This window comes from Accipiter gentilis, chromosome 23 (genome assembly GCF_929443795.1).
Source record: "Accipiter gentilis chromosome 23, bAccGen1.1, whole genome shotgun sequence".
Classification (NCBI taxonomy): Eukaryota; Metazoa; Chordata; class Aves; order Accipitriformes; family Accipitridae; genus Astur; species Astur gentilis.
Window position 1 is genome coordinate 24,739,039 of NC_064902.1, and position 14,066 is coordinate 24,753,104.

Genomic DNA, 14,066 nt, shown 5'->3' on the forward strand with positions numbered 1-14,066 from the left:
TTTAATGGACAGTAGTCTGTTCTGTTAACAGACAAAACTGCCCTCAATCGATCTTCTGGTGTTGAAGTACTTCCCCCCCCCCCCGCCCCGGCACATGATGTCAGCAGATGTGAACCATATGGTGCCAGGGCTTTGGTATTGGCAGAAGAACCTGAGCAAACTATTAGAAATATTTCAAAAATAGTCATCATCACAGCATCCAGGTTTGGTGTTTGCATTCCTTGCAGAAGTCCAACCAGTTCAGAGTCACTCTCACTTTTGAGCAGCTGTCATTCCATCCTTATAGAAGAATTTCTTTGATATATTGCAATATAATTATCAAGTGTCTTTGCAGAAAATGAAATTTCAGCCTTTAATGGATTTGTGGCTAGGCATCCTGATACAAACATATGATTAAGTGGGTATACTATTGTTACCCAAGGATGGGGTGGGGCTGGCTCATCTTTGAGAATGAAACTACCTTCTTGGCTTGCAAAAGAAAATATGAAACTTGGAATTGATCTATTACAGTTCTTGAGATTAGTATTGCTTTGTTTTGGAAAGGCGTGTTCCTGAAAAGCATGCAGGAACCATAATTTGTATCCACTTAAACAGGATCAACAGAGAGCAAGCTTCCCAAGAAGTCAAGTGGGGATATATTGATTACCTCTGAAGCATCTGCATTGTCCTCCTGGCGCTCGCAGAATCTCCCACCTGTTTTGTTTTTTCTTTTAATTGAAAACTATCTAAACAGGAGATTTGTGATTGTTTCCTACCAAACATTGGGCCTTGATGATTACTGGCTGAAGGCTGGATCAGTTCATGTTGCTCTGTATGCAGTATTTCTTTTCTTAGGAGTCATAACGATATTCATTTAAAAAGTCTTTATGTTTTTAGAATTCGGACTGTAACAATGTTTGTGGCCAGAAGGTAATGCAAACTTTTGTATTGCACTATTTCAGGATTTTCTGGGATCTGGAGACCCCAAAGACACAAAGATGCTAATAAAAAAACAAGCAGATTGGGCTAAGAATATCAATGAACCAAAAGCAGCAGTGGAGATGTACCTGTCTGCAGGCGAGCACATGAAGGCCATAGAAATCAGCGGGGACCATGGCTGGGTTGATATGTAGGTTTTAGTTCCATCTCAGAGATAATATATAATAAAAACTCAAATGAGTTATTATGAATTCTGAATAATTTTGTAGTAAGACAAAACTTGTTTGATATGTGCCTTTGTTTATATCAAATTGAGTATTTGAAGCACATCATCTACAATTAAAAATGTTTTAGAAGTTACATATGTTTAGAGGGTAGGGACATAAATATATTACGAAAACAAATGCATTACAACAGCAAGGAGTATGAATGGGTTCATCTGTAGCATAAGACTGTCTTCTAAAATATGCATGCCTTAAGCTTTGCAGAGTAATCACAGTAGTGCTTATATGTGATAGCCTGTTTCTGTTGTTTTAAGCTGTTACGGATAACCATCTAGTGGGTAGAGAAGACAACTAGAGCACAGAATCCCTAGGAATTCTGGGGCTACCCCTGTCACTGGTCAAATTCTCCTTGATTTGCAATAGGTGACACTTTGGGTCAATAGCTGAGTTGCCATAAGGTCTTGGACAGGTCACTCGGCTGTCCCTTGCCTCAGTTTTGCTGTGTGGCAAATAGAGTAATGTTTATTCAGGGTCTTTTGTTTAGGTCAGAGTTGAGGAAGTATGTCCCATGTCACTTAGTCATGTAGGACCTTCTCCCTCCCTCCATCTTCATGAATATGCAAAGAGTCTGAGAAACAGGATTGCACATATGAGTAGAGATTGAAAGAACAGGTTTCAAGTTTGTAAAAGGTAAAAAAAGAATTTGGAATATTTACTGAAAACTGTTTAAACAGTGTTGCATGGTACTACTATTATGATATTTATTAAATAATAACTGATTAAAGGTAAAGTTATTACAATAATAAACAAAAAGGCAAAACAACAAGGCAGAACCTGAAATATCTGGCTTCTTTTTACTGGGTTTAGGTTAATTGAAATTGCTCGAAAACTGGATAAAGCTGAGCGTGAGCCTTTGTCAAAATGTGCCTTCTATTTTAAGAAACTTGATAACCCTGGCTATGCAGCAGAAACCTACATGAAGGTTGGTGACCTGAAAGCATTGGTCCATCTCCACGTAGAGACTCATCGCTGGGAAGAAGTAAGTGTGCCCTTGATTTCTGTGTTTAAAACCACTACTTCTTATTGTCCTGGTTGCAAGAAAGGGAGACAAATGTCTGCCTCCCCCACCACTGTAGTGAAGGGAGACGCAGGGAGGGAGGCTTCTGTACAATGCGATTCAGAGTATTTAAGTTAATTTTGTATGTTCAGTGTTTGTTTGGTGGTGGGTTTTTGTTGGGTTGGTTTTGCTTGTTGTTGTTTTTTTTTTTTTTGGTTTCCTGGCTGAATTTTTCTTGGTCTCTCTTCTGAGCACCTTTTTTGCCTATTGAGTTATAATTGCCCACTTCCTATGATAATCCATGGCATGCTTCTAGTCCATCAGAAAGAATACACAGTAATTAAATAATGGCAAATTCTGTTTTATACTGTATTATTTATAATTTGGACACACCTGAGTGAAAACACCATTTACATAATTTAGATCTGATGAATGTGTGTTGTATTAGAGTGGACCCCACTCTATAACTGGATTTATGATTTTGATTAGGTAAAGTTATGTCTTCACTGGGTTTTTCCATAAAAACACAGATCTGCTGGTACCACCTACTTCATAGTTGGGGTCACCATTAATTTTGTTCATGTTTCTTCACATTAAGTTTTTGATAGGTGTAGTTTCTTAAGGAAATGTTTTCAAAGTGCTGCTGGAATTGACAAACTCCATCCCCGGTTATATCAGTGCTTTGGAAAACTGTAGACTTAATCCTTTGTTGACTAGTTGGTGAGTTTAGAAAGTGAATCTAAACTGCATTTACAGTGTTAGTTCAATTTCTTTAGAAGAGATATTCAGTAAAAATAAAAATATTTTTTGTCTCTTGCTGTGAAATCTACTAAATTTTCTTAGATAATCATTTTCAAGTTTCCCCGATTCAATAACCAGACCGTTACTATGCTTAGCTTCTTTTCTTTTGTTGTTGATTGCTTTTTATTTTAAAATACATTAGTTTCATACTGGAGAAAATATGGATTGCACTCTTTATTCTGTGTATGTATTTTTATTTTGAATTTACTTAGAGCTAAAGGACTGATCCCATGGAATATTCTAAACCCTTTAAACCATGCAGTATTCTAAAAATGATTTTTTTTTTTTTTATTTACCTCAGGCATTTGCTTTGAGTGAAAAGCATCCTGAATTCAAAGATGATGTCTATGTCCCTTATGCTCAGTGGCTAGCAGAGAATGATAGATTTGAAGAAGCCCAAAAAGGTAAGAGTGTCACTGACAGATCACTGGTCACTCAAAATGTATGCCAGACTTTTCCAATACAGAATATCCACCATCCGCCCTGGAGAGTTTCTCATTGGTGGGATTCAAAACCAAATAGAACCTGTGTTTTCACGCCAGTCTTAAAGTAGCTGGAGGTCTCCTTATTTGGTAAGAAAATGTGATGGATCTAACAAAAATGATGGCGTCTAAATACAGGTCCAGATTTCCCATCTTGTCGTATATCTGAGTGTGGCACGTGACAACAGTATTTGGCATATAAGCTGAACTGTCTGTATTAATATTTTTATCACAATAGAATTCAAAATATGGCAGCTACCTTAACCTGAGTGGAAAGCATAGGTTTTCCTTATATTTAAGGTAATGATGGGTTTGTACAAGTAAAATTTTCCTGTTTCTTTAAGAATTTTCATGTATTTTGTTAGGCTTATAAAATTACCTTTAAAGAGAACTGTCAACCTTCCATCATGTAGACAGGCTTCAAAATTTAATTCATAAACTGTTCCAGGGACAAGGAGATGTTGAAGCAAGCTCCATGTGGAGCCAACATGTTTTTAGTATAGATACTCTTCTCAGGTGCAGCTCCATGTGACTGCTGCATCTGTTGTTTCCAGAGCCAGCTCAGATCTAAGTGTGTAATTGCATTTGCTTATAAGGGCCAAGCTGGTGAACATGCCAGACATGATCTGTCTCCACATAAAACTAGTTTGTGTGTCTCGGCACCTGGTTTTAGGGCAGTTTGGTAGTTTGCACGTAGTGCTCTGAATACAGGTACATTGTTCCCAGTTTGTTCCGCAAAGCTCTATTCTGCTGTGGCTCAGCAAATATAAATGCCTCAGAATTGGGTGAGCTAGAGATCATTGCGTATCTATATGAGAATTTGGTTATATCTGAGCTAGCTGAAGTCAGGAGGCCATTGTGCTGTGGGGTTGGGTTTTTGGGGGTTAGTGTCCCGTCCCCCTATCCCCATTACTCTATAATGAAGGCTCTGTTTGCCAAATGCATGTTTACCAAGTAAGAATTCAGGATCTTACTTTATACGGGCTTCTGAGCATCAAATAAAGAAATGCTGTTAATAAATGATAGAATGATATAGTAAATGCTGTACTCTTTCAAAATATTCAGCATTAGAAACCAGACCACTAACTTCAAACATTAATTTATTGTACTTTTGAATGAAGTTGTGACTTGCAGTGTTTAGAGACTGCCATTGTTTGTATAGAGATCTAATCATGATAGCATTTTTGCTCTTTTCTATATTTAAAAAAAGCAACCAGCATTGTACAAAATCTATAAGCTCAAGAGCTGCTGAGGCAGTGCAAAAGCCACAAAATACCTACAGATGCTTCTCATGTTCCATTAGTGTCGCTGCTTTCAAGGAGAAAAATAGCAGTGTATAATCCTTTTTATCCTGCCCTGGATAGACTATTTGATATTGGCTGAATAGACTGCTCTTAATTTAAAAACATTAATTTCAGTTAATTGATACGATCACACTGTAAAATCCTCTTTGTTTTGGCCTCCTTTGTAGCATTTCACAAGGCTGGCAGGCAGAGTGAAGCGGTAAGAGTGCTGGAGCAGCTAACGCACAATGCTGTGGTTGAAAGCCGATTTAACGATGCAGCCTATTATTATTGGATGCTTTCCATGCAGTGTTTAGATATAGCCCAAGGTAAGTAACTGAAAGGAAGCTTATATTTGTTACCTTCTTGTGCATGTAGACGAACAATTACTGAATTGTGATAGCATTGCTGCAACTACTTCACTGTTGTGTGGCTTTGTTTTGTTTTTTTTTAATGCTGTGCATAATTCTGGCTTGTGCTATTTTTGTAGTTCCCCTCGATTTCCCATGTGCTTATTTAAAACAAATAAGCAAAACAGCAACATCATCATGCTTAGGCCTCCTTCTGAAATCTGAATAGAATCAAAATCATGTCTCCTGGGACCATGCATCCTCATGTACCTTCCCACAACACACGTTAACTGGAGAAGTGATAGGATGGTTAATGTACTAGTAAATAAAAGATGATGTTGGAGTGTAAGATACATCTAGTATTTGAACATAGGTTGGAGACGTACTTTACAAATTATTTGTGCCAACAGCTATAAAACTGATTGTTCATTAGCTAACGTATTGTCTTCTGAATGTATTTGACTGGGAGAGAGGTGGAGCCAGTAGTTAATAAGTGTAATTTAGTAATAATGAATACAAAAGATTAATAATATTGCCTTTTGCCTGGTGCTATAACTGCTTTTTTTTTTGTTTAGCTGATGCATGATAGTGCTGATCTGTTACCCTTCAGGTATTTTATAGAGAAGTAAATTTTTCCAAGTGGTTTAGTAGTGTATTTAGTATTTATGAAACAAATGTTTCAAAACTAATTTTATTTGTAAACTCTGAAGTTAAGGATGAGGTTTCCAGTGATGCACACCTACTATTTTTAAGCTATAGCCTCTAGCTATGTTAAAACCATTGCCTCAACTGTTTCATGTTTTACCATGCTTGTTTTAGACCAGAAATTTCCTCAGAAAAACGGCAAGTCTGTGTAATGTGTTTTGCACAGGTAGATGGGACACAGTTGAACTGGTACATACCTCTTTTGGAAGTACTGGCGCTAAAATCATAATATGCTGTTTTCTTCCAGCTGAGTCTCATAGACTCATTTTGGAGACTTACACTAATGCCTTTGCTTCCCGCAGAGAATGAACAACAGAAGACTGAAATGTTACAGAAGTTTCATCACTTCCAGCATTTGACAGAAGTTTACCATGTCTATCACTCTATTCAAAGATACACTGTAAGATATTCACTTTAGAAGTTGTGTATTTATGCTTCCTGAACATTTTTCTTTAGGGAGTCCAGAAATAACTAGGAATAATTAATTACTTTTCAGGCAATTAAGTAGGGTGTAGATTAGTGATACTGTATAGTAACTTTATATTATTTTATTATACAGCCTTCTGCTGTACAAGAACTTCTGTTGTCTCAGTTCCTAAAAACTGCAGTGCAGTTTTAGCGGATCTGTGCTTGTCTTAATGTGAGTAGATGATGTGACAATGACTGACTTCCCACCCTCAGCCCTTTTTTGCTAGTTTTATCGGTTTTGTTCCACAGTGACCTGAGCCTCTGGTCCCACACAGGCTACAGTCAGCTTTTCCTTTAATCATGGGAAAACAAGATTGAACAGAAGGCATCCTAGCTTAGGGATTCCCACAGTATGGTATGTGTAACAGTAGTGGTGTGTAAACTACCCCAAAATGATAAGCAATCATGAGTGAGGAGCTCCTGCTATTTCCAGCAATTGTACCAATGTTGCTGCCACTGCTGGTGAAAATATCTGTTGTAACACATTTGAGAACCCTTGATCTGTGCCCTTGCCCAAAACAAGACTGTGCTATGGAGGTCTTTGCTGGTCAGACTATTTCAGACCTTACAAGTGCTGGAGACTACACTATTGCTGGGCAGTCTGTCCTCTTTTTTAAATAGTGTGTTAAAGAGTCTGGTTTAGGTACACGTATCTCTCTTTTTCTGCATGTAGCAGACATGAGCTTTGGTGATAAAGACATGCAAAATCCACTTGCTATATTCTGTCAGCACCTCTTCTTTTTGCAACTGTATGAAAGAAACACAGTACTTGAGATGCCTAGTGCTGTGATGCTTAGCGATACGAGTTGTTGGTTTTCCAGCTTAGAAATATGTGTCTGTATTTTTAATACTGCAGGAGGAGCCTTTCAGTTTCCACTTGCCTGAAACCCTCTTCAATATTTCCAGGTTTCTGCTTCATAGCCTAACAAAGGAGACTCCTTTGGGGATCTCAAAAGTGTATCCTTCCAATACAGTACAAAATCTAGAAGTTATCTTGTGAGATACATGAAAGAAATAATTGATGTTGATCCACAATGCAGCTATCTCCTGTAGGGTATCTTCGGTTTCAGCTGTTGGTTATAGTTAATGGAAACCGACTTTTGTCCCTAAGAAAATAATCAGCATCTTCAAACCATTGTATGGCATTGTGTGTTTAACTGCGCTACCTTTTCTTTTTTTTTTTAAATAGTTTTGGAGAGCTGTACAAATCAGCTAACATGTAATTCTCAAAACCACCCACCCAGTCTGGTGCATCACCTTTGTCAGAGAAGCAAGTTCTAGAATACCAGTCACTGGAACAGGATGTTGGCTCTGAATCTTGACAGTGTTGTTACAAGGAGACTGAACTGAGACAGGAGGGGGGGAGGAAGGGAAACAGGAGTGTTTGCTTCACATGAAGCTGGTATAGCTGTGTAGTGTCTGTCAGGCTAACATTTGCACAGCTTTGTTAGTGCATATTGCATCTTTGGAGAGTGCTTCATAAACGGTCTCTGTGAACCCTGTGGAAATGCACCTGTCTGTAAAGATAGCAAGGGTTGCTGGATGCCACAGGGAGGCCTGATTTTCTCCTTTTCACTTCATTTATGGCTTTGGATGGGATGTTAGCTTTCCTTTTCATAACTTCCTCACTTATAAATGTATAATTTTTCATATTGTGTCTTGTGATCAGTAGCTTTCTAAACAGCAGTTACTGTTATACTCTGATGAAAGGGAAAGACAACCCTTGGTCAATGACATAGAACATATGCTTTATTTCCAATAAGATGATGTGTATTTAGTTGGTGTCAGTGGGTTGCTGGTGTTGTCAGTTTGTTTTGTTTTGTTTTTGGCTGGGGGAAAATCCATTCGCTCTAAAATTACTGAAATTTTGTAAATGGAGTCAGAATATTTAATTAAAGCAATGTTTTTGTAAGGTCAATTCCTTACCTTGCTAATAATTGCCCACAGACATTTTGATAGTCCTTTCACACTTGTTTTTAAATGGAGTTATATAAATAGATTTCTCTTGTTAAAGCCTGTTTAAAGTACTGGTGTTGGATGTGCTTCATTGCCCAACTTCTCTGATTAGAAAGAGTATTGCAGTTTTTCTGAAATGCCATATGTATTTTTATTCCTTAATTAAATTATAGCAATACATTATTTGCCCTGGCAAAACAGAGTAAAGCTCTTGGTGCATATAAACTGGCTCGTCATGCCTATGACAAGTTACAGGGACTGCAGATCCCAGCTAGGTTCCAGAAATCAATTGAGCTGGGCAGCCTGACAATCCGATCCAAGCCATTCCATGACAGCGAAGTAAGTTGTAATGTGTTTCATGTTAATCATTAATATGTGGCCTAATCCAAGAATCTGAGTTGCTCTGTGCACAAAAAAAAATCTGAAATATATTATGCATAGCTCTGTGATAGAATTATATTTCTGCTGGGAAGACAGTCCTTTTATTGTTATTATTCAGGTCAGACTTCCTTTTACTCCTGAGAACAAATTAAAATCAGTCCTTTCTTTATGGGCAGCTTCCATCCTCCCTCTCCTGTCTTGCATCTACCTTCCTCTCTGCCTATTAATTCTTTCAAGCCTTTTTCTTTCGGATCCACATGCAATTACTCCACAGTCTTTGTCTCTCTGTCCAGCTGGAGGTCACTTTCATTTGTCCCACTCCTAGCACTCCTTCCCTCTTCCTCCTATCCCTTGAATGACCTTCCTTCCTTAAGTCTTATTTTAACACCTTTTCTTCTTTAACTGAAGTCTGACTTTCTGCAGTGTTCTATAAAGCCATGTCTCATGGAGTACTCACTAAAAATAAATTGCATTGTGCAAGTGAACATGCACCTGGCCACCTGAAATAATAGAAACACAATCTTAAGAACTGCCTGAAATAACTGTGCTCTTGAAGAGAGACGAATTAATTGGAGAACTTAAATTTGATCAAACCTTAGAGCAAAAAACTTTGCTTCAGTAACCTTCTTTTCAACTTCTTTTGTCACTGTGTATTTGATGCAGAATTCTGCTTCTGTTACTGCCAAGGCAAGGTGAAAATTTAATTATTAGAATGGTGAAGACAGCTATTTTTAATGTGACAACTTGCTGTTTTATTAAAAAGGGAAAGCATTTTCAGATGTTTAAGGATCTGATTTCACAGCAGTATTTCTCCAGATTAGCACTGATGTAGTATCAGTAGTATAAACCCTGGGAGCCCATATTTAATTGAAAAGAAAGAGTTCAGGATGCGCTGATCTGTTTGTGATTACTTTGCTCTGTATGTGTCTTTGCAGGAGCTTGTACCCTTGTGTTATAGGTGCTCTACCAACAACCCTTTGCTAAATAACTTGGGGAACGTCTGCATTAACTGCAGACAACCTTTCGTCTTCTCTGCTTCCTCCTATGGTGCGTTGGAATATCACATTTGGTTGTGCTTTTCAAGTAGATAAATGTTAAATGAACATAGTAGGTTAATACTTAATTTGTTCTCTCTGCAGTGTTGTTTGGCCAAACGAATCTTTCCTTTTAATGTTAGATTTGACTAAGTGCTTGCGTCTTGTCCCAGGGATTGTTGGATTTCATTGCAAGATAGCACCAGCAGTAAAGCGTTGCTTTATTATGAGACACTGAATGTATGAAGTGTTTCATTAACACAGATGAAATCCTTTGAGAAGTTGAGGGGGTTTTTGGTTTAACTTTATTTAACTTGCTTCATAAGAACATGTGGGCAGAACACTGCCATCATAGAAGCCAGAGGGTGTTCATTTCTTAAGGGGCACAGTATCTTCTAGGAGGCATTTTCTGAGTTCTTGCAGGTCAAATGCTCCTTGCTTTTCACACCCCTTTAGAAGTACTGCATCTGGTTGAGTTCTATTTGGAAGATGGCATCACAGATGAAGAAGCTGTAGCTCTCATTGATCTTGAAGTTCCAAGATTGAATAAAAGAGAGAATAAATGGCAAGAGATGATGAGTGACCGTATCCTTTTGATTAAAATTGGTTTCCAGTTCTTAGGGGAAAAAAGCAACAATTTTGAAAAAAAAAAAAAAATATTTTTTTGCCCCCATTAGGTTTAAAATTTTTTTTGTCATATGACTAATGTAAGTACAATTGCATCATGTTTCCTTTTCAAGTTAGTGTAACAACCAAAGTGATGTTTTAACTAAACATAATATTTTCATAAAGCTTTTTCATCAGAACAATTTGTTTCTAATAATGTGAAACATTTACTTTTAACAATGGAATGCCATGCTTTACCTATTCTGTTTTAACCACTTTCTGTAAGGGGAGAATCTGAAGTGTGTTACTCACTTCCCTTAACAGCTTGGTCTAGAGGCTGCCTTCTCTTAGCCAAGGGAAACCAGCATGGACTTTCTTCATAACCATTCCTGTTGGAATCTGTTTTGTAATGCTTTGGCATCCAGAGCTCCCAGCTGCTGTGGAGGCCATATAATATTAGTGCAGAGTAGTGCACAAGAAAATACAATCTCTTACTAAAGCTGCTTAAAAATATAATTTAAATGGGTTGCTTCATTTGCTTTTTGTCATCTGTCAGAAGGGGGCAGAGAGGGAAAGAAGGCAGAGCTGATGTCATACTTGGTTGTGGTCAGTTTTGCCGTACCGCATGATAAATATCCCCAGTCACTGTGAATCACAGCAAGCCCTTATCTAGTACTTTCTACAATAATCTAGGCACTGTAGCAGTTTGAGAATACTCTGGAGCAACAAGGGTACCAGTCCTGCTGGTATGTTTTCATAGTTATTCTGTGAGTGCTAGCTACTGTGAGAACAACTAATTTTATAGGAACTCTTTTTCTTCCTTAAGAAATGCATCTAGATGCACAGAGTTTGAGGCTTGATGACAATACAGATATTGAAGATGATGATCCCTTTACAGCAAAACTGAGCTTTGAGGTAAGAGCCTTACCTTTATCTTCCAGTTGTTTCTTCCTTGTTAACAACAGAAATGAATAGAAAATTTTAACTTGGAATCCATGCTGTCCTTCTGGTGTGAATGTGTTGCAGAGACTGCCACAAGAGAGATACAAAGCAGGGGACTGGAAGAGAGGGATGGCACTTGGGAGGGAAAGGGATTTGCCATTTAACTCCTTTCTTAAAAGCAACCAACCAAACAAAAACCCTCAGAAAACCCCCAAAAACCTCAAAACAACAAAGATATTAAAGTAAACGTTCCTGGAATTCAGTTTTATCATCATACAATGATACAACAGGACTGTCACCCAGGCTATTTCTGTGTCTAAGCAGTATACCTATAAAACAGTTGTTACTGTGAGGTTTTAATAAAGGATGTGGGCATGGGTGTTATTTACAAGGAATTGTGTTAAAATGAATAATGGAAGCTCACTGAAACCAAGTTAGAGATATGGCTGAATGCTACTGTCGCTGAAGGTATTGATAAAACTCACAGTGAGTATGGTGGGACTAGACTCAGGCCAATTCTATATTAGCTTTTTCTACTGAATTTCACTTTGCTTCTTACAACATCTTATTAATCCTCAAAGGGCTTTGCAGTTGGTAACAGTAGTTCTTCCTAAACCTGCTCCCCTGCAGCAAGGAGGCTCAGAATTCGTTCCAGTGATTGTGAATCGTGCTGTTCTCCAGTCCATGAGCCGGAGGGACGTCCTGATTAAACGCTGGCCAAAGCCATTGCGATGGCAGTACTACCGTTCCCTGCTACCAGATGCCTCCATTACCATGTGTCCATCATGTTTTCAGGTAGTGTTTTTATGGAGAGGTTTGAAAAAGACCCAACAAACCAAAAAAAAAAACCCCAAAAAACCAAATCAAAAACACCCTACTGAGAACCCTATGGCTGAAACAATTCTTATCATTGAAACCACATACTTTAAAATGTATTCAGCAAATTCCTGAATGATGCAGAGACAGAGAAGGCAATGAAAACCAAAAACTAAGCTGTGTGATGCACAGAGGACTAGCTGCCTTCTGAAAACTTTGAGGTAGCTGAATTTGAGAAGTTGCACTGACAGCAAGTCAGAGCCTCTTGAGCAAACATTGGCTGAAAAACGAATGCTGATTTGTATTTATTTATTTGCGCTCTGTCTCTGACTTTTGGCCTGGTCTAGCAGGGAAAATCAGTCAGTAACTAAGTTAGTTTGTGGTTCAGTCCCTCTCCTTCCCCTCTCAGGAATGGCTTTTTGAAATACTGGAAGTCAGTCACGTTTTCTTACACAGAAACTGTCTAATTTTTGTCCTTCCTTCTGCAAAAGTAATTAATTGGTTTGTGCCTCTTCAACAATAATGGCAGTGGTCTGTGAAATGCTTGCTGCTCTATTCCAGCCTATAGTTCTCTCAGGCAATTGAAAGCAAGAGGCCGATTCTCTTGTAATGGTAGCTTCAGAATTTCTGTGCCATAGAGAAGCTGTTGAACTCAGTTTGTGTTTTCTTTGAGCAAGTCACAGGCTAACTTGTCCCTAAATCTGTTCCTAATTAACAGATGTTTCACACAGAAGACTATGAGCTTCTTGTACTCCAGCATAATTGTTGTCCATTCTGTCGGCGGAGAATAGATGAGTCAAACCAATGAAGAAAAACAATCTTATACCTCAACTGGCAGACTCCCCTATTGGCTTGGCAAAACTCTTCTTAGATTCATAGAGTTTTCCTAACAACTTAGTTAAGTCATCTTGTTCCATTTTGTACATTAGAGTGGAACTGAGTTGAAGAAATGTAACTTTTTTTTTTAAATGAAAATGTCTGTTGTTTGTTAATGGTCTCTACATTCCCCAGGCAAGCAGCTGAAGTGCCACAGATTTTTACAGGAATGTTTCTAGGGTCCAGTTCAGCCTTGAAGTAATCATTGTTTTTACTCCAACTTGTGTTAGGACTTGATTTGCTCCTTAATATGTACCTGTTATTGACAGATCTTCAAATAAATGGGACTATTTTTCACTACTCTTTGTCTCAGAATTTGCTACAATGCTGCTTCTTCTGAGCTTGAATTTTTTTTCCTTTCTATTCCATTTAGGCAAGAAAAGCATTAGAGTTTAGAGCTCTTAAAATGTGATCATAAGAGTTACACTCATCTTGGCATAGACGGCCATCTCACAGCCACACTGAGAGGAGGGTGAGCGAAGCTTTTAATCTGAGTAGAATTCACCCTTGTTAAAATGCAAAATGCCAGGTTGTGCATGGAAGTATGCATTTCATGTTAACCAAGCTGCCCAGACATAAGTACCTCAACTGCCCCCTGCTACGTATGTAATCCTAGTAACATTAGCGCGTTCACCACTAATGAAAAACTGGGTTGAACTGAATGTATTTGCCCACTTCTAAATGTGCTAGGCAGGAATACCAAAGCAGCTGAGGGCTCACAGTCAGCCAGTGGTTTCCCACAGCACCTCCTCTGTACCCAGGATAGGAGAGTTCTTTGCTGTCTGCTGAGAAAATTATAAGTGGATGTAACGTGCTGTGGTACTGAAATCACAGGATAGTTCCCACAACTTCTGGTACCCTGTCCATTTTTGTGGTGTTTGTCATCTGAGTGTACCTTTGTGGTGTGAGCACATAGGCCTTTCTGAGCTTGCGCAGGTCCCTTGGCCCTCATGCTGAGCAGCGGAGTGATGTGCTAAAGAAGTATTTCTGAGCAGTATTTCCCCAGCATTGTTTCAATCCAGAGCCATGGGCAAACAATGTATAGAGGTGAGAGGAGATGGACCTGCTGCCTTCTACTTCAGCCTCTTGCTGAGGCTGAGGGGATTTTAATGATGCAGCTGCTTGACCAAACATGGTGGGTCAGTCCCAGGCAGCAACTAAGCCCCC

At 38.6% G+C, this 14,066-nt stretch overlaps 1 protein-coding gene across 5 annotated transcripts in view; it reads left to right on the top strand.

The window, feature by feature from the left end:
- IFT122 (intraflagellar transport 122) overlaps nt 1-13,199 on the top strand; it is a 33,439-nt gene extending 20,240 nt beyond the window's left edge. For 3 of the 5 annotated variants that reach the window (XM_049826532.1, XM_049826527.1, XM_049826528.1), the window contains 12 exons: nt 942-1,108; nt 2,010-2,181; nt 3,302-3,404; nt 4,954-5,094; nt 6,123-6,220; nt 7,145-7,245; nt 8,418-8,583; nt 9,561-9,672; nt 10,116-10,244; nt 11,104-11,180; nt 11,838-12,002; nt 12,742-13,199. In XM_049826532.1, the coding sequence (XP_049682489.1) occupies nt 942-1,108; nt 2,010-2,181; nt 3,302-3,404; nt 4,954-5,094; nt 6,123-6,220; nt 7,145-7,245; nt 8,418-8,583; nt 9,561-9,672; nt 10,116-10,244; nt 11,104-11,180; nt 11,838-12,002; nt 12,742-12,831 (1,521 nt within the window). In that variant the 3' untranslated portion in view covers nt 12,832-13,199. Of the gene's footprint in view, nt 1-941; nt 1,109-2,009; nt 2,182-3,301; nt 3,405-4,953; nt 5,095-6,122; nt 6,221-6,537; nt 7,110-7,144; nt 7,246-8,417; nt 8,584-9,560; nt 9,673-10,115; nt 10,245-11,103; nt 11,181-11,837; nt 12,003-12,741 lie in introns of those variants that run through there. The other 2 variants (XM_049826530.1, XM_049826531.1) reach the window with 2 other exon arrangements.
- The last annotated feature ends 867 nt before the right edge of the window (nt 13,200-14,066 follow it).